Consider the following 27,830-nt stretch of genomic DNA (forward strand, 5'->3'; position numbering starts at 1 on the left):
TTCCTTCATTTCAGGTTTTTGTGGCACTGGTTAGTGTCCTCCATTTTTCCAAGGGCAGCAGATTTAAATATAGCAGTTAGGATTTTTGTTCTTACTTTGTGGAAATTTCAACCCTGAGCCCAAGCCTTTGGGGAATTTCCTTGTAGATCTTCACTCCTCTTGGGTTAGAACATTGAAGGCAGCTTTCAGTTCAGTCTTACCAAAGCTCTTCTGCTCTGTCTCAGCTCAGTAGCAGAATAGAAGCAGCAACAGCAGCAGCAGAGGGCACGGCCACCTCCTCCGCATTCCGTCCTGGCTCAGCTCTCAGGACAACTCCGGGTTTTCAGCTCCTTTCTCCCTCTCTCTAGCTGCTGCTGCTTTCAGTTACACATCAAGTAATTCTTCCCTCCTTTTCTGGTTTATAATCCTTACCTAAAGGAAGGGGGTGAATGTGAAAGCCTTAATTTACTTAATGCAACAGTTGTCTACAAAAGAAGTTGCTTCAAACACCAATTGCAAAAGCATCCAAATGTGTGGATCCTGAAAGATCCAGTATTGCCCTCTCTGGTTAGCGTAGATAATGTTTAGTTGAAGCACTGATGTTTATTTTCCATTTTTTTAAGAGAAGAGGGAAAATACTTGAAAACACCAGGAGCTTTATTGAAGTGGACATACTTTGCTTAATGCAATACAGTTTATTATTTCAAAATAACACCCAAAAAAGAGTGCATCTGTGAATAAAGTCACATCTTACTGGAAATTCCTCTCTGAGAAACCTGGCAAACAGCCTTAGCTAAAAATACCCAAACCTACATGAGTTGTGCTTTGACTGCTGTGCTTACAGAACATCTGATGGTGGTAAAAGCAGAACTAGGGCTGTCCAGAGCACTCATGTTCTGTGCAGTCTCTGACAGGAACTCATGATGGACTTTGCTGGCCAGAAAGGACACGTCTGCTCTTTCCTGCAGTGTCAAAGTTACCAGGGATGTGTCTTTGAGACTAAAACCTTGCTTTAATGGACTTTGAGATGTAGGCCTTGAGGTTTGGTTTGTTCACAGCCTCATTCTGTCCATTCAGCTCCCTCTGTTGGAGGCAATTCTGTTTCCAGGGGAGGTCACCTCAGTTTTAAAGTTGAAGCCTCAGATTTCACTCTGGAAAACTTGGTCAGTGTGTTGGTGTCTCATGCGTGGGTGTTGCACGTGTTGGATTTCAGTCTCCCACTTGAGGAACAGAAGGTTTCAATAGACCTCAAGTGGCTGAAGCCCTGGGTTTGGCCATCAGGCCTTGTCTTTCACTGCTGTGGTCTTTTAATAGAGCAACAGAGAATTGCAGCAAAAAACTGAAGAGAAAAACTTTGTAAATTTTGTTTCAGAATCGTTGCCTTGAACCTTTGGTCGAGGTTGGGAATGGTTTGTCTCCCTTGGCAGGGGGTGTCAGTACTCTTTGTCATTCTGACATGACTGCCCAGGTCCCTGATTTTATCGTGGCCAAAATACTGGGCTTGGAAACCAAAGCAGGAGCTGGTAGATAACAGCAGCTTGAAAAATGGGCTGATGCCTAATTGATGTGACAGAAGGAATGAAAGACTCGTGACAGCTAAGAAAAAAATTGGGCTTTTCAGTGCCTACCTCAGGTTAGGATCACTGCCTGTGTCTTAGTGGAGGAAGATGTTTTTGTAACTTTATTGAAACTTGTTAGTAAAATGTGCCTTAATTCCTAAGGAAACAACCACTGTGAAATCTTTAAAAACCAAATGTAGATTTCCAAAGTGTAGAAGCTGCTATTAATATTTTGGCCGTTCCTGTGGCATCTTTTTTGTGTATGAACAACTCTGAGAACAAGAACGTATTCTTAATTATAACACATTGTCAGGTCTGTTTACTGCTAAATATTTTACAAGGTTGAGAGAAGAGTTTAAGATGAAAGTTGTGGGGTTACTTGCAAAGTTTTTGGTACAACCAATGCGGTTGAACCTGGTGGGGAAATTTGCCCTTAAGTTGGTTTTGGCAGATCTCATGAGTGTCTAAGGCAGAGGCCAACCCAGCTGGAAAGAGCCTTTCAAGGGTGACTAAGATGTAACTAAATTACCTTTTTGAGAGGTGGAGAAAGCCAATGTCAGGAATTAAATTTCCTTATGTTAGGCTTAGTAAAAATATAATAATACATAAATATTAAAATTATTTTAATGGTCTTATTTATGAGGTTTACAATGTGCTTATGTTAGTACTTCTGAGTGTTTGATTGTGACAATAATGGACAGTTTCGTGGTGGTTTTTTTTTTTTTTATTTTTCATGTTTTGATTCTTTGTTCAAGGCATTAACATTAAAAATCATTCAAAATTTTAATTCATCTTCAAACACCGAAATAGATTTGAAATGAGGTTAATGAGAACAGTGAGGGGGGAAAAAAAAAACCTGAGCCCAAAACCAAAACAACCCCAAAAACTGTTCATTTTTCCATTGTATTTTAAACAAGGAAGTCTGCAGAGCAGCAGAAAACAGGACACGTGGGCAGGTGTGAAAGTCAGACTGGGGCTTGTTGCACTGGTTCCAGTGCTCTTTGCTTCAGTGTAACTGGTCATTTTGAGATGAGACTGGGGAAACTGGGCTGCCAGGGCAGAGACCACTGGCTGGCCCCACTGGTTTTTGCTGGGCAGTGGGTAATTTCTGCCTCACTTGTCAGAATCAGCCCACGGTAATCAGGGAACGGGGTAGTGGTGAATTTGGCTTTCAGACTAAAATGAGATTAAACTTACACATATTCAAAAGAATAAACTGATGTTGGAGTGCAGATACTCAAAATCCCAAAGACCTTTTGAAACATTTTTTGTGTGTCAGTCCTACGGCCGAAGCTCTTCCCGCAGTCGGGGCACTGGTAGGGCTTCTCTTACTGGTGGGTCCGTTGGTGTGAGGTCAAGGCAGAGCTCTGGGTGAAGCTCTTCCCACACTCCCCACACTTGTAGGGCCTTTCCCCGGTGTGGATGTGCCGGTGGGTGACGAGGGTGGAGTTCTGCTTGAAGCCCTTCCCGCAGTCGGTGCAGCGGAAGGGCCTCTCATCCGTGTGCGTCCGCTCATGTCTGAGGAGATGAGAGCTGGTCTGAAACCTCTTCCCACATTTCCCACACGTGTAGGGCCGTTCCTTGGTGTGGATGCGTTGGTGGGCGTGAAGATTGGAGCTGTCACTGAAACTCTTTCCACATTCCCCACACATGTAGGACCGCTCCCCAGTATGTATGTGCTGGTGGGTGAGGAGGTTGGAGCTGCAGTTGAAGCTCTTCCCACATTCCCCACACGTGTAGGGCAGTTCCCCAGTGCGGATGTGCCAGTGGGAGTGGAGGGTGGAGCTGTGTCTGAAACTCTTCCCACATTCCCCACATGTGTAGGGACGTTCTCCAGTGTGGATGCGCTGGTGGGTGATGAGGTTGGAGTTGCAGTTGAAGCTCTTCCCACATTCCCCACACGTGTAGGGCCATTCCCCACTGTGGATGCACTGGTGTTGGATAAGGTTGGAACTTTGCCTGAAGCTCTTCCAACATTTCCCACAAGGGTAGGGCCGTTCCCCAGTGTGGATGTGCTGGTGGGTGAGGCGGGTGTTGCTCCTGTTGAAGGTCTTCCCACATTCCAAGCACCTGAAGGGCTTCTCCCTGCTGGGAGGCTGCTCAGGGACCACCAGGTCAGAGCTCTGGCTCAAGCTCCAGTTGCCTTCCTGGCACAGGCTGGCTCTTTCCTCCTCAGAGCACCCTGGGATGGCTTTGGAGCCCCTCCTGCGGGGGGATCTCCGGCCCTTTTCCTCCCCGCTGCCTTCCTGAGCCGGGGAGCCCTTCAAAACGGCCTCTCCCACCAGGGTCTCAAGGGGGGATTTGTCCTCCGGGCTCTCCGTCCTCAGCTCGGGGCCTGGGGCAGGAAGCAAGAAGGACAGGGAGGGGATTTGCCTCCGGCCCACAGGGAAGGCCAAGGACATCCCCCCAACTCCGGCCCCGGCAGGACGGCGGCGCCAGCGGGGTTGTCCTGCAGCCGGGGCCATGCTCGGCTGACAGAGCCAGCACAACACCCACCCAAAGGGACACTGACTTCCTCCTCACCTGCCTGGGGGGCCCAAGGCATCTTCCTCTTCCTCACAGCCTCCTCCTCCATCCGCCCAAGCTTTGGGAAGGACAAATACTGATGAGGGGGAAAACAAGGGCTGAGCGCGTTGGCTTGGGGGTTCCTCCTGCCCAAGTCGATCTCTAGAACTCACTGGGCATCCTGTGACCATAAAAACCTCCAAAACACCAAGATTCAGCTCAGAAAAACCCAAACCACTGACATTCAGGCAAAAAATTTTCAGAAATAGCAAGATCCTTAGTCCCTCAAACTGCAAAAAGTTGAAATTCAGCTAAAAATACTCCAAAATATGAAGATTAGCCAAAACATTTCTCCCAGAAGTTCCCCCTCTCTGGTCTCTACCCTCTGGAGTTCAGAGGGTCTCCCCTGTCTGAGATGCTGGGGGTCCCACTGAGGGATGCTGGGAGTGTTGGGGGTCCAAAGGGTTCCTTCTCCTGTGACTCTCGTCTTACGGGTGCCGTGTTCCCAGACATTCCCCCTCTCCACATTCTCCACTGTGTTGTCCCAGGGATCCCAGAGGTCCCCACGGTCCAGGCTTCCCCTTCTCCTCTCCCCCGTCTCAGGCTCCTGGGTCGTTTCTCTCGCCCCTTTCCCATCGTGGCCGCTCCGCTCACCCGACAGCTGCAGGAACGGTAGGGACAGGGGTGGAGCAGGAACACGAACAGCAGCAAAACCAGCACCTCCCCCCCCATCTCATGGGTGCTCTGGAAGGGGAACTCATCCCAAATATCCTGGGGAGTGTGCGGGTGGTCGTGACATACTCGGGCTGCTAGCACAGATTTCCCTGCAAAGTCTGCAGTGAGTCAAGCTCTGCAGAGGGGATTGTGCCCCATGGATGGGATTGAAGAGGCTCCCTCAGGTCCCCAGCAGGAATCGGCAACCACCAATAGACACAAAAGGCCCCCACGAAGATTTCGGGGGGAGTGTCCTGTAGGGAAGGGACAGTGTCACTCTGCCAGGGCAGGGCTGGCAAGTGGGAGGCTGCTCCAGGGCTCTGCAAGAGGCCTCGTGCTCTGCTCGGCCCCACCACTGCCTGGTACCAACACCCCCGGCTGCCCCCGGCCCTGGGCAGCTCTGCTGCCACAGGCTGTGCCCTCACCGTGGCCCTGCAATGGCCCTGCCTGTCCCTCACCCGGGGCCCTGCCTGTGGCCCTGTCCCTTGGCTCTCTCTCTGCCAGCTCAGTGTGGGGCACACGGGCTGGGGGTCCCTCCCAAGCCCCCCGGGCAGCCGGCGTTGGCTGGGGGGATGTGAGGGCTGGGCCTGCTCAGCACAGCCCCGGCCTCGTGCCCAGCGCCTCTTTCCTGCCCCACACGAGACCTTCCTGGCCCCCCCAGGGCTCCCCTGCTGCTGCCTCTGCTCCTGGCCCTGCCTTTGCTGCTCCCTTGGCTGGGGCAGCGGCTGCAGGGGGGGGATGGCAGCAGCTTCAGCTCCACGGCACTTCCTGGGGGGAGCTCAGCCCGGGGGACAGGCAGGGACCTGATGGGGATGGACAGGGGCCCAGCAGGGACAGACAGGGCCTGCAGGGGAAGGCACAGGGACAACCTGGACCCCCACACTGCCACCGCTGTCTCTGCTCCTCCTTGCAGGCTCCGTGGCCAGGCACAGTTTGTGTTCCTGGGTGCCCACCATCTCAGCACTTGGAGACGCTCAAATCAGCGCCCGCAGCTCTGCAGCAAAGCCCCAGCTCACCTGGCACACAGGGGATGGACTCAGCACCTGCTCGGGGATGGGCACTCACAGCTTCTTCCCCACCAGTGGGCTCTCCTTCCTCAGCAGCACCTCTGCCTTGCACTTAGCCTCACCTCAGGGCCTGGGCTCAAGGACAGGAACCTGCAGGGAGGGGACATCAGGTGCAAGCTGAGGGCTGCCTGCTTGCACTGGCTTCTGGACTTCTTTCTCCTTCTACAACCAGCCCACAACTTAGCCTGCTTTTCTAACACCACACATTTACACACTAACCTTGGAGATAGATATGGACAGACATCTCTATCACCCTGGGGATAGAGCCTCAAGCATGTGCTGCCATAGGAATGGCAATCACAGAATCAGCTGCGTTGGAAAAGACCTCTGAGATCATCAAGTCCAACCCTGGATCCAACCCCGTCGTGCTTCCCAGACCATGGCACTGAGGCCACATCCACTCTCACCTTCAACACCTCCAGGGATGCTGACTCCACCCCCTCCCTGCCCACCCCATTCCAAGGCCTGATGACTCTTTTGGCAAAAAATTGCTTCCTAATATCCAACCTAAACCTGCCCTGGCACAGCTCAAGACCCAGCCCTCTTGTCCTACTGCTGCTTCCTGCCAGATCAGCCCCACCCCCACCTGGCTCCAACCTCCTGGCAGGGACTTGCAGACAGTCAGGAGGTCTCCCCTGAGCCTCTTCTCCAGCCTCAACACCTCCAGCTCCCTCAGCCTCTCCTCACACCACTTGTGCTCCACTCCCTTCCCCAGCCTCGCTGCTCTTCTCTGCTCCTGCTCCAGCCCCTCCAGGGCCTTCCTCAACTCAGGGGCCCAGAGCTGGACACAGCACTCCAGGGGTGGCCTCACCAGCGCTCACTCCAGCCCAACAATCACTTCCCTGCTCCTGCTGACACACTCTTCCTCAGCCAGGTCCCTCTGCAGAGCCCTCCTGCCTTCCAGCACATCAACACACCCCCAGCTTGGTGTCACCTGCACATTTGCTGATAAAATGCCTGGTTCTGCAGCAGCTGCAGATGCTCAAGGGGCAGCAGGACCAAGTCAGGGGCCTGGGGGGGCCTGGGGGGCTTTGAGGTCTGGGAGGGTCCTCGGGGAGCTGGGGAGGGGCTTTGGGGATTGGGGGTACAGATCAGGACAGACCAGGACAGAGCAGTACCTCCTCACTGGTCCCCAGATCTCTCCTGGAGCTGGGCCACATTGTCCTGGGACACCTGAGCCCCCCCAGTGCCTTCCCAGTACAGCCCAGTGCCCCCAGTACAGCCCACTGTGTTCCTGTCCCAGGGTGCTGGGTGATCCCTCTTTGGGGGGGGGGTTGGGAGGGATTTGAGGGGGGGCTGGGGGAGATTTGAAGGGATCTGGGTAGTTTGGATGGGGATTTCAGGATTTTGGGGGGGCTTTAGGTGCATTTAGGGAAGTTAAAAGAGGTCTTCGGGGCAATCAGGGGGTAAAAGGGATCTGTGGGGGGAGGGGATTAAAGGGAAAATGAGGGTTAGGGGACATTTGGGAAGGGTTAATGGGGCCTGGGCGGGCAGAGGAGGGGCTGCAATATGAGCAAGTGAACCCTGAGATCCCCCTTGGTGTCCCCCAGACCTTCTTGGTGTCCCTAATTTCCCCCTTGACATCCCGAGACCCCCCTGGTGTCTCCAGCATCCCCAGGGCCTCTCCATGGCCCCAATTCCCCCCTTTGACACCCCCAATTCCACTGTCCACAAACCCCATCTCAGTTCCCCAAACCCCATCCCTGATGTCCCCAACCCTCCATCTCACCGCAGGAGCCCCCCCTGGTCCTTTTGACCCCAAAAACGCCCCCTCCCCACGCTCACAGAAAGGCCAAGGGCATCTGGGGACACATTGGGAACAGTTGGGGGGCTTTGAGGGGAACTGAGGGATTACTGGGGGATACTGGGACACACTGGGGGGAACCAGGGGGCACTGGGAGGGACTGGGGGGTTACTGAAGGACACTGGGAGGGACTGGAGGTGAACTGGGGCACACTGGGGGTCACTGGCAGAGAACTGGGAAGTTACTGGGGGATTACCAGGACACATGGGGGGACACTGGCAAGTAACTGGGCCATACTGAGGGTCATTTGGAGGTCATTGGGATATACTGGGGGCACTGGGATCCCCTTACCCAGATGTGGTACATCTCCTCCCCTGGATTTTGGGGGGCACCCCAAGGCCCCTTCTCTTGGGGGCTGGGGATCCCCTGCACCCCACTGCTGGGCTTTAGGGGACCCCTCACAATCCCCTCAAAACCCCCGAAATACCCTCCGAAATCCATCCCTCGACCCGTCGAAACCTCCTCAAGGTCCCCTCAAATCCCCTCAGAGACCTCATCCCTCCCCAGCACCCCCTAAACTTTCTCAGTGACCCGAAAAACCCATCTGGGATCCCCCAAGCCCATTCAGGGACCCCCCCAAGCCCCCTCAGGGCCCCTCAAAAACATCTGGGACCCCTTAAACCCCCTAGAGACCCCAAAAGTGCCGAAAAAGTCCCCTCAAAGCCCCCCAGGAACCCCAAACCTCCTCACAGACCCCCAAAGCCCACCTGGGACCCCCCCAAATCTACTCAGAAAACAAAACCCCCTCAGAGACGCCCAAACCTCTTCAGGGACCTTCAACCTCCCCCCTGAATCCCTTCAGGGACCCCTCAAAACCTCCTCGGGAACCCCCGAACTCCTCCGCTAAGCCTCCACGAGATCTCCAGCCCTTCCACCCACAGCCGCGCTCCCCACAGCCCCCGAGGGGATCCCCAGAGATCCGCTCTCACCGAAACCCCTGCCAGCGCACACAGCGAGCGCAGCGACCGCCACCCCCTCCCCTACCGCTCTCACGCGGCCAACATGGCGCCCGCTCTACCCGCCCTCCGCCTTCAGAGACCCGCCCCGCGCGGGTGGGGGCGTGGCAGGGGGGCGGGCGGGGGCCGTGGCCGCGCGCTGATTGGCTGCGGGGCGGGTCAGTAACGGCGGTGCGCGCGCAGAGCGAGCGCCATGTTGGCTGTCGGGAATCCGTGATGGCGGCGGGGTCTCTCCTTTGTTGTGAGTGCGGGCGGGGGGGGCGGCGAGAGCGGGGTCTGGGGATCCCCTCGGGGGCTGCGGGGAGCGCGGCTGTGGGTGGAAAGGCTGGAGGGCTCGGGAGGGTTTAGCGGGGGGATTCGGGGGTTCCCGGGGACGTTGTGAGGGGCCCCTGAGGGGGTTCGGTGTCCTGAGGGGACTCAGGGAGGAGTTTGAAGGTCCCTGAGGGGGTTTGAGAGTCTCTGAAGGGGGTTTTGGTTTCTGAGGAGATTTGGGGTGTCCCAGATGCGCTTTAGGGGTTTTTAAGGAGGTTTGGGCGTCCGGGGGGGCTTTACAGGGACCTTTTAGCTAGTTTTAGGGTCTCTAGCGGGTTTAAGGGGTCGCAGACGGTTTTGAGGGTCCCTGAGGGGGACTGGGGGGTCCCTGAATGGGCTTGGGGAATCCCAGGTGGATTTTGCGGGTCACTGAGAGGGTTTTGGGGGTGCTGAGGAGGAATGAGGTCTCTGAGGGGATTTGAGGGGACCTCGAGGAAGTTTCAGTAGGTCGAGAGAGAGATTTTAGGGGTTTTGAGGGGATTTTGTGGAGTCCCCTAAAGCCCAGCAGTGGGTTTGGGGGGTCCCCCAGCCCCAGGGGAGGGGTCCTAGGGGTGCCCCCCAAAATCGGAGGAGGTGGATATATTACATGCGGGTAAAGCTGATCCCAATGCCCCCAGTATATCCTAATGATCTCCCAGTGACCCTCAGGATGGCCCAGTAACCCCCCAGTGACCACATAGTGTATCCCAGGGAGCAGCCAGTAACTCCCAGTATGGCCTGGTAACCTCCCAGTGTCCCCCCATGTGTCTTGGTAATCCCCCAGTAACTCCCCAGTTCTCTGCCAGTGACCCCCAGTGTGCCCCAGTTTACGTCCAGTCCCTCCCAGTGCCCTCCCAGTGTCCTTCAGTAACCCCCCAGTCCCTCCCAGTGCCCCCTGGTTCCCCCCAGTGTGTCCCAGTATCCCCCAGTAATGACCCAGTGCCCCCCAAAGCCCCTCAACTGTCCCCAATGTGTCCCCAGATGCCCTTGGCCTTTCTGTGAGCGTGGGGGGGGAGGAGCGTTTTTGGGGTCAGAGGGTCCAGGGGGGGCTCCTGGGGTGAGATGGAGGGTTGGTGACATCAAGGATGGGATTTGAGGACAGTGGAGAGGGGTTTAGGGACAGTGGAATTGGGGATGTCAAGGAGAGAACTGGGGCCATGGGGAGGTCCTGGGGACATTGGAGACACCAGGGGGGTCTTGGGGTGTCAAGGGGGGAACTGGGGACACCAAGAAGGTCTTGGGGACACCAGGGGGGGTCTCAGGACTCACCTGTTCATGGAGCTGCCCCGCCCCTCCCCCCCTAAAGCCCCATTACCCCCCCAAATGTCTGTTAACCTCCATTTTTTCTTAAATCCCCTCCCCACACAGATCCCTTTGATGCCCCAATGCCCCTAAAACCCATTTTAACACCCCAAATGCTCCCAAAGACCCCCAACCCCCCCAAAATCCCCATCCGCCCCTTCCCAGATCTCTTCAAATCTCTCCCAGCACCCCCCCCCCCAAATCACTTCCAACCCCCCCCAAAAAGGGATCACTCAGCACCCTGGGACAGGAACACAGTGGGCTGTACTGGGGGTACTGGGCTGTACTGGGAGGGCACTGGGGGGGCTCAGGTGTCCTACAACAACGTGGCCCAGCTCCAGGAGAGATCTGGGGAGCAGTGCAGAGGTACTGGTCTGTCCTGGTCTGTACCCCCAATCCCCTAAAGCCACTCCTCAGGTCCCCCAGGACCCTCCCGCACCCCAAAGCCCCCCAGGTCCCCCCAGGCCCCTGACTTGGTCCTGCTGCCCCTTGAGCATCTGCAGCTCCTGCAGAACCAGGCATTTCATCAGCAAATGTGCAGGTGACACCAAGCTGGGGGTGTGTTGATGTGCTGGAAGGCAGGAGGGCTCTGCAGAGGGACCTGGCCCAGCTGGATCCATGGGCTGATTGCAAGGGGATGAGGTTCCAGCAGGCCAAGGGCTGGGTCCTGCCCTTTGGCCACAAGAAGCCCCGTCAGCCCCCCGGGCTGGGGCCAGAGTGTCTGGAGAGCAGGCAGGCAGAAAGGGAGCTGGGAGTGTGGATGGACAGGAAGCTGAAGAGGAGGCAGTGTGTGCCCAGTGTGATGTTAGAAAAGCAGAATAGGTTCTGGGATGATTCTAGAAAGACAAAGAAGCCCAGAGGCCAGTTCAAGCAGGCAGCTCTCAGCTTGCACATCATCTCCCCTCCCTACAGGTTCATGTCCTTGAGCCCAGGCCCTGAGGTGAGGCTGAGAAGTGGTGTGGAGGTGAGCCCAGAGCTGTGGAGTAGTTGGAGTGCAGGTTTAGAGCAGCTTTATCACCTCAAGTGTGCAGAGGAAGCTGCTGCCCCTGCAGGGACCTGCCCACAGCCCGGATTTAGTTACCCCTGGAGCATCCCTGTGTGTGTGTGTGTGTGTGTGTGTGTGTGTCACAGCCCCCTCGTGGCCCCCCCGCTCACCTGGGGACACACGTGTCATGTGTGTGTCATGTGTGTGTCACAGCCCCCCCACGGCCCCACTGCTCACCTGGGGACAACATGTGTGTGTCACACGAGGGTCACGTGCCAGGGGAACTCTTGGGGGTCTCTCTCCCTGGGGTCTCTATCACACAGGGGTCTGTCAGGGATCTCTCCTGGGCATCTCACCCTCACAGGGATCTCTCCCAGAAGTCTCCTGGGGGTCTCTCTCACACAGGGATCTCTCAGGGGTCTCTCCCAGGGGTCTGTCAGGAGTCTCTCCCGAGGGTCTCACCCTCACAGGGATCTCTCCCAGGGGTCTCCTGGGGGTCTCTCTCACAAAGGGGGGTCTCCCAGGGGTCTCTCTCCCAGGGGTCTCTCTCACACAGGGGTCTCTCAGGGGTCTCTCCCAGGGGTCTGTCAGGAGTCTCTCCTGGGGGGGTCTCACCCTCACAGGGATCTCTCCCAAGGGTCTCCTGGGGGTCTCTCTCACACAGGGGGGTCTCTCAGGGGTCTCTCCCCGGGGGTCTCACCCTTGCAGGCACTGATCATCTGCAGCACCATCTCGGCCGCCCCCTGTGTGTGCAACCGGGCCTGCTGGGACAGCAGCTTCTGCTTCTCCTTCTCCTGGGGGGCACAGGAGGAGTCACAGGGGTCAGGGGGTGTCAGGGGTTGGGGGTTGAGGGGTCACAGGGGGAGGTTCAGCAGCTTCTGCTTCTCCATCTCCTTCTCCTGGGGGGGCATGGGGGTGTCAGGGGGGTCACAAGGGTCAGGTTGGGTCAAGGGAGGTGTTGGGGTCCACCCCTCACCTTGAACAAGTCCTCGGCCTCTTCCTTGCCCTCTTCCTCCTTCTCTTCCTCCTCCCCTTCCCCCGTGTGACAGCTCGGGGGGGAGGAGGGGGGAATTTAAAGGGGGGCTCCCCAAATTAGCCCCCCCAACCAGCCTTTTGGGGGGACCCCCAAATCTCTGGGGATGCCCAAAATAACCATGGAAACCCCCCAATTCCTGGGGACCCCCAAAGTTCCTGTCCCCCACCCACAGTCCCCTCATCTTTGAGACCCCCACCCTTGGGAACCCCCCCAGTCTCTGGGGACCCCCCCAATCACTGCCCCCCCCCAACTTCTGGGGACCCTCCAGTCTCTGGATCCTTCCCAAAATATCTCTGGGGACCCCCCACCTCCATGGACCCCCAAAACCCCTGGGAACACCCTCGCCAATCTCCAGGTTCCCCCTCCAAATTCTGGGGACCCTCCCCCCCCAGTCCCAATATCACCTCGCCCGAATTCCTGGGGATCCCCCAAACCCCAGGGCCCCCCTCAAACCCCTCCACCCCATTTTTGGGGGTCCCACCTTGGCCATGATGCCAGCGTAGGCCGTGTACAGGTGATTCTGCTTCAGCTGCCTGTGGGATTTGGGGGGGGGGCACAGGTTGGGGGGGGCAGGGACCCCCCACAGCCCCCCAGGAGGGGCCCCAGGGGTGGGGGTTACCCCCAACACCCACCCCGGTGGGATTCTGGGGTCCCCACCCAGGTTTTGGTTGTCCCCACTCCCCCAGTGCTATTTTGTGGGATTTGGGGTTTTGGGGTCCCCCTGGTGGGATTTGGGGTGATCTGGGTGCATTTTGGGTCCCTCTGCTCAGTCAGGGCCATCTGGTGTGTTTGGGGGTTTGGGGTCTCCCAGAGATTTGGGATCCCCAGAGTGTATTTTGGGGTCCCCGGGGTGTGTTTTGGGGTGATCTGGGTGCATTTTGGGTCCCTCTGCTCGGTCAGGGCCGTCCTGCTGAAATGCAGGATGAGCTGCTGTGTTTGGGTGTGTTTGGGTGTGTTTTGGGGGCCCCCCAGGTGTGTTTTGGGGTGATCTGGGTGTGTTTTGACTGTGTTTTGGGGTCCCTGGGGTGTGTTTCCAGGTGATTTGGGTCCCTCTGCTCGGTCAGGGCTCATCCTACTGAAGTGCAGGATGAGCTGCTTGTGTGGGTGTGAGTGGGTGTGGGTGTGTTTGGCTGTGTCTGAGTGGCTGTGGGTGTGTGTGGGATGTTTTAGTCGATGCTCTCCAAAGGAGTGTGAAATTGCACTCTCAATCCCAGCTGGGAAGAAAAATTCCCCTGCTTCCACATGTCCTGAGCACTCCAGACTGGAGTTCCTGTAGCTTTTTCCTTCTTTGTTGGAAATTCAATGGACAGAGGAACACACAGAAGTGTCCCCAAAGCAGAGAGAAGCTCTGGGGCCACAGCACCTGCTCCCCCCTCTTCTCATCCCTTCAGGACATGAAGAAATGGCCCTCAATGTTTCCCCTCAATGTACTCTGCAAATCCTCCAGGAAAGCATGGGCATAATCCCATTTGCCAGCCAGATCCACTCTGGGCTGCTTAAAGTGGCTGTAAAAGCATCTTGCCTGGGGCCAAGTGCCCCTTCCACACTTGCTTTACCTGTGGAAAAAAGCAGGGAAAGCTGTTTTTTGTGTGGGCACCCTTCGTGTCTCAGTGTTTGTGATCTTGGGAATCCTCTTGGACCTGAAACAATGCCAGATTATCTGTTGTTGTGAGATTTGTACCTGGAGATTGTTTTGATCTGTGTTTAAATCTTCTTTGAAAAAACAACGGATAGAAAGCAATGTAAAAAAAAAAAAAGGGAAAAGAAAAAAAAAAGAGGAAAAAGCCAATATGAAGAAAAAAAGGGAGGAAAAAGAGAAAAAGGAGAAAAAAGAGAAAAAAACACAGAAAAACAGGAAAAAATGAGACAAATAATAAAAAGAAAGAAAAAAGAAAAAAGTGAAAAAAGAAAAAAAGAGAAAAAAAGGAAGCAGAAAGAAAAAAGAAAAGAAAAAAAAGAAAGAGAAAACAGAAGGAAAAAAAAAGACAGAAAAACAATAAAACCAAAAAAGTATTATGCTCCCTCCGCTCACTTGCAAAGGGCCGCTATGATCCGCCGCAAGGACTACAACTCCCATGCTGCCCCGCGCGGCGCGCAGGAGTGACGGCAGACGTAAGGGGGCGTGGCCCGCGCTGATTGGCTGCGGCGGTGTTCTCTAAAGGCGGTGCGCGCGCAGAGCGGGAATCGGTGATGGCGGCGGGGCCTTTGTCTGTGTCAGCTGGCGGGGAGTGCGGGAGAGCGGGGTCTGGGGATCCCCTCGGGGGCTGCGGGGAGCGCGGCTGTGGGTTGAAAGGCTGGAGGGCTCGGGAGGGTTTAGCGCGGGGGGTTCGGGGGTTCCCGAGAGGCAGAGCGCGGGATTGCAACCCTGTCGGGGGCCGCGGGGCCCGGGGACCTCCCAAGAACCCGGATGTTGGATTCGATTGCCGAGAAAGTCCCTCGGAAAAAAAAAAATCAAAACCACCCAACGAAAAAAAGAACCCTAAAAAAAGGAAAAGTGAGAAAAAGGTGAAGGAAAAACTGCAAGAGCCAGGATGATTTTATTGCTTTGCTTCAGTTTTTCCTTGGTCTCCTCCTTCTCAGATTTTCTGCTCCCTTCCTTTACAGAAAGCTCTTCTGCTGTTCTGTGGTTTTGGGGTCCCTGGGGGGTCCCTGAGGAGGTTTTGGGGGGTCTCTGAAGGGGTTTAGTGTCCTGAGGGGACTTAAGGGGGAGGTTGACGGTCCCTGAGGGAGTTTTGGAGTCTCCGAGGGAATTGAGTGATCCTGGGGGGCTTTGGGGGTGTCTTTGAAGCAGTTTTGTGGGTTTCTAGTGTGATTTTGGGAGTCCCAGACAGTTTTGAGGGTCCGTGAGGGGTTTTTTGGGGTCCCTGAAAGGGCCTGGGGGGGTCCCAGGTGGGTTTTGCAGGTCACTGAGAGGGTTTAGGGGGTGCTGGGGAGGGATGAGGTCTCTGAGGGGATTTGTGGGGTCCTTAAAGAGGTTTGGATGGGTTCAGAGGTGGATTTTGGAGGGTATTTCAGGGGTTTTGAGGGGACTTTATGGGGTCTCTATGTCGGTGGACTGACCCCAGGGAAAGGGGATCCCAATTCCCCCCCTGAGCCTCAGAGACTCCCAAAACTCAGCACACAGAGACCCCACAGGGAAGGGGGCCTGGGGGTCCCCTAAAGCCCAGCAGTGGGTTCAGGGGGTCCCCCAGCCTTCAGGGGAGGGGTCCTGTTGATGCCCCCAAAAATCTGCACTGACTGCTCTGGGCTGTGCAGGCATTTGCGCTTCTGCCTGTCTCACACACACACAGAGAAGTCTGGTGTAGTGCTGCCCTCAGGAACCCCCCCACCCCCCCTTGGTCCAGCTAAAGCTGTGGAATTTGTCTTTGTTTCCCTTGGGTTCAGGGTCAGGCTGTGCCTGTGTCCAGCCCAGAGGCTCAGAAAAGAATTTCTCCCGTCCCACTGCAATCTGCTGCTGCAGACAGATGTACCACATCTGGGTAAGGGTATCCCAGTGCCCCCAGTATATCACAGTGACCCTCAGTATGGCCCAGTAACCCTCTCAGTGACCAGCCAGTGTGTCCCAGTGACCTCCGACTGCCCCCAGTATGGCCCAGTAACCTCCCAGTGTCCCCCCGTGTGTCCTGGTAATCCCCCAGTAACCCCCCAGTCCCTCCCAGTGCCCCCTGGTTCCCCAACAGTGTGTCCCAGTATCCCCCAGTAATCCCCCAGTGCCCCGCAAAGCCCTCCAACTGTCCCCAACATGTCCCCAGATGCCCTTGGCCTTTCTGTGAGTGGGGAGGGCGTTTTTGTCCGAGGGTCCAGAGGGGTTCCTGAGAGGAGATGGAGGGTTGGGGACATCAGGGACGGGGTTTGGGGACAGTGGAGAGGGGGTTGTGGACAGTGGAATTGGGGGTGTCAAGGTGGGAATAATGGCCATGGGGAGGCCCTGGGGATACTGGAGACTCCAGAGCAGTCTCAGGATGTCAGAGGTGGGGACTGCGGACACCAGGAGGGTCTTGGGGACACCAGGGGAGGTCTCAGGACTCACTTCCTTGTGGTGCAGCCCCTCCTCTCCCACCACAGGCCCCTTTAACCTCCCCCAAATGTCACCTAACCCCCATTTTCTCTTTAATTCCCTCTCCCCACAGATCCTTTTGAACCCCCAAAACCGCTTTGAACTCCCTGAAATGCACCCAAATCCCCCCAAAACCCCCCAAATCCTCATCCAACTCCCTCCCAGATCGCCCCAAATCTCCCCCAGCCCCCCCCTCAAATCCCTTCCAACCCCCCCCCCCAAAGAGGGATCACCCAGCACCCTGGGACAGGAACACAGTGGGCTGTACTGGGGGCACTGGGCTGTACTGGGAGGGCCCTGGGGGGGCTCAGGTGTCCCAGGACAACGTGGCCCAGCTCCAGGAGACATCTGGGAAGCAGTGAGGAGGTACTGGTCTGTGCTGGTCTGTCCTGGTCTGTCTCCCCAATCCCCAAAGCCCCTCCCCAGCTCCCCCAGGACCCTCCAGGACCCCAAAGCCCCCCAGGCCCCCCCAGGCCCCTGACTTGGTCCTGCTGCCCCTTGAGCATCTGCAGCTCCTGCAGAACCAGGCATTTCTTTGCTCCCCACAGGGTCGTTCCCACACCCAGAATGGAATCTGGAGGCAGCAGGATGTGCCCAGGACTCCCATTTCCTACAGTGCAAAGGGGCTGCAGGGAATGATTCCCTTGCTCTTGCAAATCTGCCAAAACCTGCCGGGCACAGAAGTGGGAGCTTCAGGAATTTACTGGCACTGGGAGTGGAGCTCACAGGGTATTGAGAGGAACATATCCCTCAAATACAATCTCTCTGCATGCACAATATCTGTCTGGACAGACAGATAAAGCAATAATCAGATATATTCTGTATCATATATATGGCACATATTCTATAGAATCCATCCTTAGGTGTTGTATGATAGATCTGTAAGATATTACAAATAATAAGCAATACTAAGGCAAGTGTCCTCCTTAGGGACACACACCCACCGCCCCCCAAACTCCTGCCTGGGTTTGTTCCCTGGGGGTCTCTGCAGCAGCAAGCACAACCCCACACTGACTGCTCTGGGCTGTGCAGGCATTTGTGCTTCTGCCTGTCTCACACACACACAAAGAGTCTGGTGTAGTGCTGCCCTTAGGAAACCCCCCCAGCCTTGCTCCAGCTAAAGCTGTGGAATTTGTCTTTGTTTCCCTTGGGTTCAGGGTCAGGCTGTGCCTGTGTCCAGCCCAAGGGCTCAGAAAAGCATTTCTCCTCTCCCACTGCAATCTGCTGCTGCAGACAGGACCCAGGCACTGGTGGCACTGGGAGTGAACAGCAGAGTGTTTCCAGGGGCTCTCTGAAGGAACACGAGTGTCCAAAGAAACCAGCACAGGTGGTTTAGTTCCAAACCGGTTTCTTCATTTCCTACTCTCAGTTTCCCTGAAGGACACTGACAGGGGCCATGGACACTGACAGGGATCACAGAGTTTGTCCCTTGGCCATACAGCTCCTGCTGTTTGGCAGCACAGGAGAGGTTAATTAGAGCCCAGGTTCCAATCCCAGGGCGCCCCTTGAAGACAAGCTTGAAATGAAACGACTTTCCTGCTGGAGGGTTAAATTCAGTCCCTATCACCTTTTTTTGGGCTGAACCTTCATATTTTGGAGTATTTTCTAGCTGAATCTCAACTTTTTGCAGTTTGGGGTAGCGAGGGTCTTCTTGCTATTTCTGAAGGGTTTTTTGCTGAATCTTGGTGGTTTGGGTTTTTTCTGGGCTGAATCTTGGTGTTTGGGAGGTTTTTATGGACACAGGATGCCCAGTGAGTTCTAGAGATGGACTTGGGCAGGAGGAACCCCCAAGCCAACGCACTCAGCCCTTGTTTTACCCCCCATCAGGATTTCTCCTTCCTAAAGCTTGGCCAGATGAAGGAGACTGAGAGGAAGAGGAAGATGCCTTGGGCCCCCCAGGCAGGTGAGGAGGAAGTCAGTGTCCCTTTGGGCGGGTGTTGTGCTGGCTCTGTCAGCCGAGCATGGCCCCGGCTGCAGGACAACCCCGCTGGCGCCGCCGTCCTGCCGGGGCCGGAGTTGGGGGGATGTCCTTGGCCTTCCCTGTGGGCCGGAGGCAAATCCCCTCCCTGTCCTTCTTGCTTCCTGCCCCAGGCCCCGAGCTGAGGACGGAGAGCCCAGAGGACAAATCCCCCCGTGAGACCCTGGTGGGAGAGGCCGTTTTGAAGGGCTCCACGGCGCAGGAAGGCAGCGGGGAGGAAAAGGGCCAGAGATCCCCCCGCAGGAGGGGCTCCAAAGCCATCCCAGGGTGCTCTGAGAAGGAAAGACCCAGCCTGTGCCGGGAAGGTGGCTGGAGCTTGAGGCAGAGCTCTGACCTGGAGATCCCTGAGCAGCCTCCCAGCAGGGAGAAGCCCTTCAGGTGCTTGGAATGTGAGAAGAGCTTCAGGAAGAGCACGCAGCTTCTCCGCCACCAGCACATCCACACTGGGGCACGTCCCTACACGTGTGGGGAATGTGGGAAGAGCTTCAGGGACAGCTCCACCCTGATCCGACACCAGCGCATCCACACTGGGAAACGACCCTATTTGTGTGGGGAATGTGGAAAGAGCTTCAGACAGAGCTCCCACCTGATCCAACACCAGCGCATCCACACAAGGAAACAGCCAGGGAAAGGGGTGGGAGAGAGGGGCTAAGGGGAAGAGGGAAGAGCAGGAGTGGGGTTGCCGTGGGGGTGCCTCTGTGTCTCCATGCCTTGATCCCTGGAGAGCAGGGGGGGGCTGGAGAGAACGGGGAGCTGCGAGAGCCCCAAAAGCCTGGAGAGGGGGGAGCTCGGGCCCCCTGTGCCGAGCCAGCAGTTGGGGCCGTGCTGTTGGTGCCAAGTTGCCCTAGTCAGGCTGAACCCAGAGCCCGCCCACGTGTCAGGGGGCCCGATCCGCTCCCTGCTCTCGTTGCCCTGGGGCAGCCTCTGGTGTCCTCCCCCCGTAGGGCTGTTTGGTTGCCTTGGGCACAGCTGGCCCTTGTGCAGGGCTTTGCCCTTGGGGGCTCTTGGGGGTGGGCAAGAGGTGTTTTTTGGGGGTGCCGGGCTGGGTTGGTGGCAGAGCCCCGGCGGTGGGTGGGGGGATGCGGGTTCCCCCCATGGTGGGGGTTGGTGTTGCTGGGTCAGGCCCCGCCGACTCCATTGTCAGCCCGGTGTCGGCGAGGGGGACACAGCGGGTTTGGGGCCCCCCGGGAGTGCCGGGGGTGGGTGTGGAGCCCGGGAGCTGCCAAGTGTGGAGGGCGGAGCGGGGAGATGGCGGAGCTGGGGGACCCCCGGCAGCCTGGAGGGGGGAGCACGGAGAGGGAGGAGCCCCGGGACCCCCAGGAGCCTGAAACAGGGAGAATGGAGAAGGGGAAACCTGGACAGTGGGGACCCCTGGGATCCCTGGGACAACAAAGTGCAGAACCTGGAGATGGGGAATGTCTGGGAACGCGGCACCCCAAAGGCGAGAGACAGAGGAACAGGGATCCTTGGGACCCCCACCACTCCCAGCATCCCACACAGGGGAGACCCTCTGAACCCCAGAGGGGAGAGATCAGAGAGGGGGAACTTCTGAGAGAGATTTTTTGGCTGCTCTTAATATTTTGAAGTATTTTTTTTAGGTGAATCTCATTTTCTTGCAGTTTGGGAGGGTGGTGGTCTTCTTGCTACTTTTGAGGGGGTTTTTACCTGAATCTCAGTGATTTGGGTCTTTCTGGGCTGAATCTTGGTGTTTGGGAGGTTTTCATGGTCACAGGATGCCCAGTGAGTTCTGGAGATGGCCTTGGGCAGGAGGAACCCCCAAGCCAACGTGCTCAGCCCTTGTTTTCCCCCCCATCAGGATTTGTCCTTCCCAAAGCTTGGCCAGATGAAGGAGACTGAGAGGAAGAGGAAGATGCCTTGGGCCCCCCAGGCAGGTGAGGAGGAAGTCAGTGTCCCTTTGGGCGGGTGTTGTGCTGGCTCTGTCAGCCGAGCATGGCCCCGGCTGCAGGACAACCCCGCTGGCGCCGCCGTCCTGCCGGGGCCGGAGTTGGGGGGATGTCCTTGGCCTTCCCTGTGGGCCGGAGGCAAATCCCCTGCCTGTCCTTCTTGCTTCCTGCCCCAGGCCCCGAGCTGAGGACGGAGAGCCGGAGGACAAATCCCCCCGTGAGACCCTGGTGGGAGAGGCCGTTTTGAAGGGCTCCCCGGTGCAGGAAGGCAGCGGGGAGGAAAAGGGCTGGAGATCCCCCCACAGGAGGGGCTCCAAAGCCATCCCAGGGTGCTCTGAGGAGGAAAGAGCCAGCCTGTGCCGGGAAGGCGGCCGGAGCTTGAGGGGGAGCTCTGACCTGGAGATCCCTGAGCAGCCTCACAGCAGGGAGAGGCCCTTCAGGTGCTTGGAATGTGGGAAGAGCTTCAGGACGAGCACCACCCTCCTTCGCCACCAGCACATCCACACTGGGGAACGGCCCTACACGTGTGGGGAATGTGGGAATAGCTTCAGGCAGAGTTCCACCCTTTGCAAACACCAGCGCATCCACACTGGGGCAGGGCCCTACTCATGTGGGGAATGTGGGAAGAGCTTCTGTGACAGCTCCAACCTGATCCTGCACAAGCATATCCACACTGGAGAACGGCCCTATTCGTGTGGGGAATGTGGGAAGAGCTTCCCTCAGAGCTCCAACCTCCGCAGACACCAGCGCATCCACACTGGGGAACGGCCCTATGCATGTGGGGAATGTGGGAAGGGCTTCTGGCACAACTCCAGCCTCCACATCCACCAGCTCATCCACACCGGGGAACGACCGTACAAGTGCTTGCAATGTGGGAAGGGGTTTCAGACCAGCTCCACTCTCCTCGTTCACCAGCGGACGCACACGGATGAGAGGCCCTTCCGCTGCACCGACTGCAGGAAGGGCTTCAAGCAGAACTCCCACCTCGTCACCCACCGGCACATTCACACCGGGGAGAGGCCCTACAAGTGTGGGGAGTGTGGGAAGAGCTTTACCCAGAACTCTACCTTGACCCAACACCAACGGACCCACCAGTAAGAAAAGCCCTACCAGTGCCCCGACTGCGGGAAGAGCTTCGGCCGCTGCTTCCACCCCAATGAAGCCCCTGATGGTGAGGCAACCCCTGGAGTGCAGTGACTGTCAGTGCATCCCTTTCTACCACAAAGGGCCAGTCCCCTTTCACAGGGTCTGCTTCTTACAAGAGAACCCTTCTTGGGGGGTGTGTGGAGATTCCTGCCCTGGCTGGGGACCCCCCCAAGGTCACTGCTGGAGGTTGAGAGCAGAGATCTCCCCATGAGCATTGGTCTGGGGGAGTTCCATCGATCTCTAATTAAGAATTATTGCTTTTGTGCCAGCTTGAGTAGAATTGTTTCAACATTTGCTTTAGTGTAGAGCACTGTCCTGTCTTATCCTGTACTCTGGTAGTTTTAGTGTTTGTATTGTACAGTAAATAATTCTGATGAAGATCTTTTGTCTGATCATTTGTAACCCTAAATAATTCATTTCTATAAATAGATTTTATTTTCCATCATTAAAACCTGGGGAACAAAACTGTTTCAGTCACACCTCTGTAATTCCTCTAAACTGAAGCTGTTGTCATAATGCAAGGCTGAGATTGGATCCAGCAGTCCCCAGCACCGCACAGTAAGTTGGGAGCTCAGGGGGGTCACCCCCCTTTGCCAACCCCCCTGTGCCCAATGACCCCCATGGGACTGTCACACCTCCCCTGTGATATGACATCCTTGTTGTGACATCAAGGCTCCTCTGTGACATCACATCCATGATATGACATCACATCTCCCCTGTGACATCACAGCCAGTCGCATCCAGATCCATCCCAAGGTTGGGGTGTGTGTGAGACAGGCAGAACCACAAATGCCTGCACAGCCCAGAGCAGTCAGTGTGGGGCTGTGCTTGCTGCTGCAAAGACCCCCAGGGAACAAACCCAGCGAGTAGTTTGGGGGGCTGTGTGTGTGTCCCTAAGGAGGACACTTGCCTTATTCTTGCTTCTTATTTGTAATACCTTACAGATCTATCACACAACACCTAAGGATGGATTCTATAGAATATGTGCCATAGATATTTGGGTTGGGTCTGGCTGAGCTGCAGTTCAGTTCCCCACAGCAGCCCTCCCAGGGCTGGGCTTGGCATTGGCAGCTGGAAGGGGGTTGAAAACACCCCAGTGTTTTGGCCACTGCTGAACACAGCACCAACAATGGGACATTCCTTCCTTAGCTGAGGCCAAGAGCCTGGCAGGGGACCCAAGTAGGCCAGCTGAGCCCAACTGACCCAAGGGACATTGCAGACCATGGGAGGTCAGCTCAGCTCTAAAAGCTGAGGCAGGGAGCAGGAGGGGGGCATTCATTGTCTAATGGCTGCCTGCTGAGGAACCGTCCCGCGGACCCAAGCCCTGCTCCTCGGGAGTGGCCGACCATGGCTGCTCATGGAGAGTAGAGAACAAACCCTGCTATCTTTTGCTTTAAATAAACTGCCTTATCTCTACCCACCGGTTATTTTTTTTCCCACCTCACTCTCTCCCCTGTCCTGCTGAGAAGGGGAGTGATAGAGCGGCTGGGAGGGCACCTGGTGTCCAGCCAAGGTCAACCCACCACTCATCTGAACACTTCCAGAGACTGCACCACCTCCCTGGGCTACTTGTTCCAATGCCTGAACACTCTCTGTGGAAAAAGGTTACTTTAATATCTAATATGAACCTTGCCCAAAGCAATTTAAGGCCATTCCCTCACAATCTTTCACTATAGCCTTGGCAGAAGAGACCGACCCCCACACCCACTAAAACCTCCTTTCAGGTCATTGCAGAGAGCAATGAGGTCCCCCCTGAGCCTCCCCTTCTCCAGACTCAACAAGCCCAGTTCCCTCAGCCGTCCCTCAGCAGACATGTTTTCCATAGCCTTCCCCAGCTCCGTTCCCTTCTCTGGACACGCTCCAGCCCCTCAAGGGCCTTTTGGCACTGAGGGGCCAGAACTGGACACAGCACTCCAGGTGGGGCCTCCCCAGTGCCCAGCACAGAGGGGCAATCAGTTCTCTGCTCCTGCTGGCCACACTCTTCTCCACAAAGGCCACGATGCCCTTGGCCTTCTTGCCCCCCTGGGCACACTCTGCCTCATATCCAGTCACTGTCAAGCAGCACCCCCAAGTCCCTTCCTGCTGAGCAGCTCTCCAGCCCCTCTGCCCCCAGCCTGGAGCGTTCCAGGGGGTTGCTGGAACCCCAGTGCAGGCCCTGACACTTGGCCTTCTTGATCCAGCCTGTCCAGATCCCTCTGCAGAGCCTTCCTGCCCTCCAGCACATCCACACTCACACCCAGATCAGTCAGTCTCCCAAACAGATCAAAGCCTGACCACCAGCAGTCCAATGTGTCACTTCTGCTGCCCCCTCCTTCCTCCACCCAGAATGGAAAACTCCATCATTTTGGGGTCTCTGTGCCCATCAGCTCTAACCACCACATCCCCTACCAGTCACAGAATCATGGACTGGTTTGGGTGGGAAGGGACCTTAAAGAGCATCTCGGTCCAACCCCCTGCCATGGGCAGGGACACCTTCCACTAGACTCAGAGCTCAGAGCCCCATCCAGCCTGGCCAGGAACACTTCCAGGGATGGGGCAGCCAAAACTTCTCTGAGCAACCTGTGCCAGGATCTCACTACCATCACAGTCCAGAAATTCTTCCTAATATCCCATCTAACCGTTCCCTTTCTCAGTGTGAAGCCACTGCCCCTTCTCCTGTCACTCCAGGCCCTTGTCCAAAGTCTCTCTCCATCTTTCTTCTTGACTCCCTTCAGGCACTGGAAGGCCACAATTAGGTCACCCCAAAGCCTTCTTTTCTCCAGCCTCAACAATCCCAATTCTCTCAGCCTTTCCTCACAGCAGAGCTGCTCCATCCCTCTGATCACTTTGATGGTCTCCTCTGCACTCTCTCCAGCAGGTCCATGTCCTTCCTGTGCTGGCGCCCAGAGCTGGAGGCAGCTCTGCAGGGGTGACAACATTACAGCCATGTGTGTTGCAGCAAGGACATTGTGGAACCTTATGGAACCAAGGGACCCTTGTGACACTGCAGGGCCTTCTGGAGCCAAAGGAACCCTGGAACACTGTGGAATCTCATGGAATCAAGGGAGAATTGTGACATGAAGGGCCTCATGGAACCAAGGGAGCCCTGAGACATTTTGGGACCTCGTAGAATCAGGGGCCATTGTGACACTGAGGAACCTTGGGGACTCAGAGGCAACTGTGAATCTGCAGGGCCTCATGGAACCAAGGGAGCCCTGAGACTTTTCAGAACCTCATGGAATCAAGGGGCCACTGTGACACTGCAGAGCATCATGGAGACAAAGGACCCCGGGACACTGTGGGCCTAAAGAAATCAAGGGCCCATATTGGCACTGTGGAACCTCATGGAATCAAGGGGCCATTGTGACACTGTGGAACCTCATGGAACCAACGGGCCATTTTGACACTGCAGGGCTCATGGAACCAAAGGATTCCTGCGACACTGTGGAATCTCATGGAACCAAGGGGCCACTGTGATATGTGGGGCCTCCTAGAACCAAAGGAGTCCTGAGACATTTTGAAAACCCATGGAATCAAGGGTCCATTATCACACTGCAGAGCCTTACGAAGCCGAATGGACCCTGTGACTCTGTGGAACCTCATGGAATCCAGTGGCCATTCCCACACTGTAAAACCTCATGGATACTCTCAGGTTCCCATTATTAAGAGACACCTCTGCCCAAATTCAGCTGCAAAGGAGACCATGTGCCGAAGTCAGCCGTCCAGCTTTGATTTAACAGTAAATAGCAGGGAGGGAGGGAGAGAGAAAGAAATAGAAAGAGAGAGAAGAAGGGGGTGGTGGGAAGCCAGTGAGAGAGAGACAGAGATGAAGTAAATGTATCACACCATGCAGATCCCTGAGGCTCCCACCGGTCCTTCTTCACCCTGCTCTGCTCGGTGGAGGGTCCCCAAGTTGTGCTTCTGGGCTATCACTTTTATACAGCCCACGGCCCGGGTATTCAGGGGGGTAGATGCTGTTCCCACAGCTTGGGCTGGCACATCTACAAGGACTTGCTTCCTTTCCCACAGCTTGCCACGGTGGGAGTTTTGCCCGGTGTGCTTCCAGTCTGCAGGTGGGAATCTTTGTCTGGATGGGTTCCCCAGACCTGCCTTACCAACCCTGGCTTCCTGTTGGGGCTGTCTGCTCTTTCCCACAGTCTGCACAGTGCAATTCTGTCCTGGGGGCTACTTCCAAAGCTTCACCTCCCTTTAGGCCTTGGAATTAAAGGCCTTCCTGTTTGCCACCAGTGCTTATGTCTTGTGGTGCCTTATGGGATTTTCCTGCTTTGACAGTGTTTTGAGACAGTTCATGGTGCCCTTCAAGTCCTTCCATGGGCACACACACACACCACTCTCACCAGTGTCTGGCCCTCCAAAGAACACAAGCCCTGATGATTTGTAGCTCCCACTCCAGTGGTTGGCACTTGGACCTCCCTCCGTACCCAGAGCTCAGAGCTCCCTTGTGCCAGAAAGTTTAAAGGTATTGTACCTCATTCTGCCAAGACAACCCTTGGAAAAAAGTGTCCCTCTGTGTTTCCTGGGATCAGAGCACTCTATTGTCATCTTCCAAAACTTTGGAGAGGACCCAGAGATCTCCCAGGAAGGAATTTGGGGCCTCAAGCACATGACCTGTATATAGAGGCTGAGGACTCAGGGGTCAGTGGTGCAAAGATTGAGGACAGTAGAGGAGTAGCCTGAGAGGTCTGGAAGGGGGGTGTCAGAGCTGGTGGAGCTTTTCTTCCTGTCAGAAAACAACCTAAGAAAGAACTAGTGCCACCAAGGGCAGCTGGGGTGGCCTAGACTGGTGACAAGAATTCAGAAATTTCCCTCCAAGGTCAGTGTTGTGGTGCAATATGTCACAAAGCAGGAGTCTGGATGAGCCCAAGGCTTTGTGAGTGCAGGAAGAGCCAGGGAGGATGCAGAGATGTCAGTGCAGGAAGGTGCCAGCCAGGTGGGGCAGCCGGGGGGATGACGACAGCCTGCAGGGAAAGGGGCAGGGCATGGACACCGTAGGACAGCCTGGGCTGGAGAGGAGACAGGGATGGGGAGAAGCTGAAAGGCCCTGACAGAGCCACCTTCTGCAGGCCTTTGGCCATGGCTGCTGTCTGTGCCCCTGATGCCAGGAGGAGGGGAGTGGCCCTTGCAGCCCTGGGGCCTCATGGCCTCCTTGTCCCTGCTCAGCAGCCTGGCAGGTGCCACCCCATGGTCCTGCCCTTGGCATTGCACATCCCACATCCCAGTGCCCCAGGAAGAGCTCTGAGGAATGAGGCAGGGACAGGATCTGCCTTCCTAGGGGCTGGTGGTCCGGGCTTGGTCCTCTGGATTAAGAAGACAAGTCAAGGTTTATTCAGCATCAGAGCCACCTTTCCCTTGCTTGTCCATCCTTGTCATCACTGTCTGCAGATTTCTGCTCTAACTGGAACCTGAGGACACATTCTCATTTGTGTTCCTCAGTGAGACTCATTAGCACTACAAGAAACTTTAGTGTTTCAATCTCATTTTGACTTCTTGAAAAGTTGTTTGAACTTCCTCTCAGGGACTGAGTCTCATGTAAACAACCTCAAAGTCCCCTGAGGGTCACTAAATGCCTGGGGCTGTTGCTGTGCTGCTGAGCTGGGCCGGGCTCCTGGCACACAGGGAACTCCTGGCAAGCAAGAAGAGCTTCAAAGAGACAACTCTGCTGGTGAGCAGCTCCTCTGCACAGCCCAGCAGGGCTGAGGGCACTGCCTGCAGCACCCAGGGCACAAAAGCAAGGCAGAGAGAGGTTACACAAAGCCTGAGCTGTGAGGGAAGTCAAGAGGAAGATTCACTGGAGGACGAATCTTTCCAGGCTTCCACACGGTGAGTCACATGAAGGGCAATGTGTCTGCAGTTTGTGCAAAGATCTCCTAACGCTGGCACATCCCACTCCCTGCTGCACCATCCCAGGCACATCCCAGCAGGGTTCCCTTCTCCTAGGGATGGCTGCAGGGTTGTGAAGCTGGGCTGTGCCACCCAGGCTGCCCCAAGCTGTCCTGCAGAGCAGGGTCCTGCAGCCCAGGGCTGTGCCGGGGCAGGAGCTCTGCCACTGCCAGGGGCAGCTCTCAGCCGGGCTGTGGAGCTCCCTCAGGGCTGGGCAGAGGCTGGGGGTGGAAAGAGCAAAGCCTGGCAGGGCAGGACAGTTTTCTTCTGCTATCAAGCAAGACTTCCATGGGTCAGGGCTGCTCACAGAACCAGGGCGCTCCAGGATATTTTCCAGGGGATACTTCAAGGGGAAGGTCCAAGCAGGGATTTCTCTCAAGCTCTCAAGCCACATGCCTGCTGGTTTGAGTTGCAGAGGTAACTGTGAGGAGCTGCCCAGGGCTGAGAACAATTTGCTCGTACTGTTGGTGTCTGGGAGGTGGCCCAGCTGGCTCAGGGTGAGGCTGCCCTGACTGCCCAGTGGGCTCTGCTCTGGCCTCTCCCAGCTGGACCCTCCCTGTGCGTTTCCTTGGTTCTCAGCTTGCCCCTGGTCCTGAGGTTGTTCCCTCCTTCTCTCAGTCAGGCTCACTGGGGAGGGGAGTTCAAGGTACACAGTCCAACACTGATC

At 56.2% G+C, this 27,830-nt stretch overlaps 3 protein-coding genes across 5 annotated transcripts in view; 2 read left to right on the plus strand and 1 right to left on the minus strand.

The window, feature by feature from the left end:
* Positions 1-5,811, minus strand: part of LOC135405223 (zinc finger protein 239-like) — a 229,329-nt gene extending 223,518 nt beyond the window's left edge. The window contains exon 1 of the mRNA XM_064639899.1: positions 5,774-5,811. The gene's annotated coding sequence lies outside the window, so the exon portion shown is untranslated. The remainder of the gene's footprint in view (positions 1-5,773) is intronic.
* LOC135405222 (zinc finger protein 239-like) overlaps positions 1-27,830 on the plus strand; it is a 103,959-nt gene that overhangs the window by 25,218 nt on the left and 50,911 nt on the right. For 2 of the 3 annotated variants that reach the window (XM_064639896.1, XM_064639898.1), the window contains exon 2: positions 20,050-20,125. In XM_064639896.1, coding sequence (XP_064495966.1) covers positions 20,050-20,125 — 76 coding nt within the window. Of the gene's footprint in view, positions 1-20,049; positions 20,126-20,313; positions 20,437-27,830 lie in introns of those variants that run through there. The other variant, XR_010425806.1, reaches the window with a different exon arrangement.
* Positions 20,534-21,357, plus strand: LOC135404726 (zinc finger protein 239-like; the record flags this gene model as incomplete). Its single annotated transcript, XM_064639468.1, has 1 exon — positions 20,534-21,357. A coding segment is annotated over one exon (702 nt), but the record flags the coding sequence as incomplete, so codon positions are not given.

This window comes from Pseudopipra pipra, chromosome W (assembly GCF_036250125.1).
Source record: "Pseudopipra pipra isolate bDixPip1 chromosome W, bDixPip1.hap1, whole genome shotgun sequence".
Classification (NCBI taxonomy): Eukaryota; Metazoa; Chordata; class Aves; order Passeriformes; family Pipridae; genus Pseudopipra; species Pseudopipra pipra.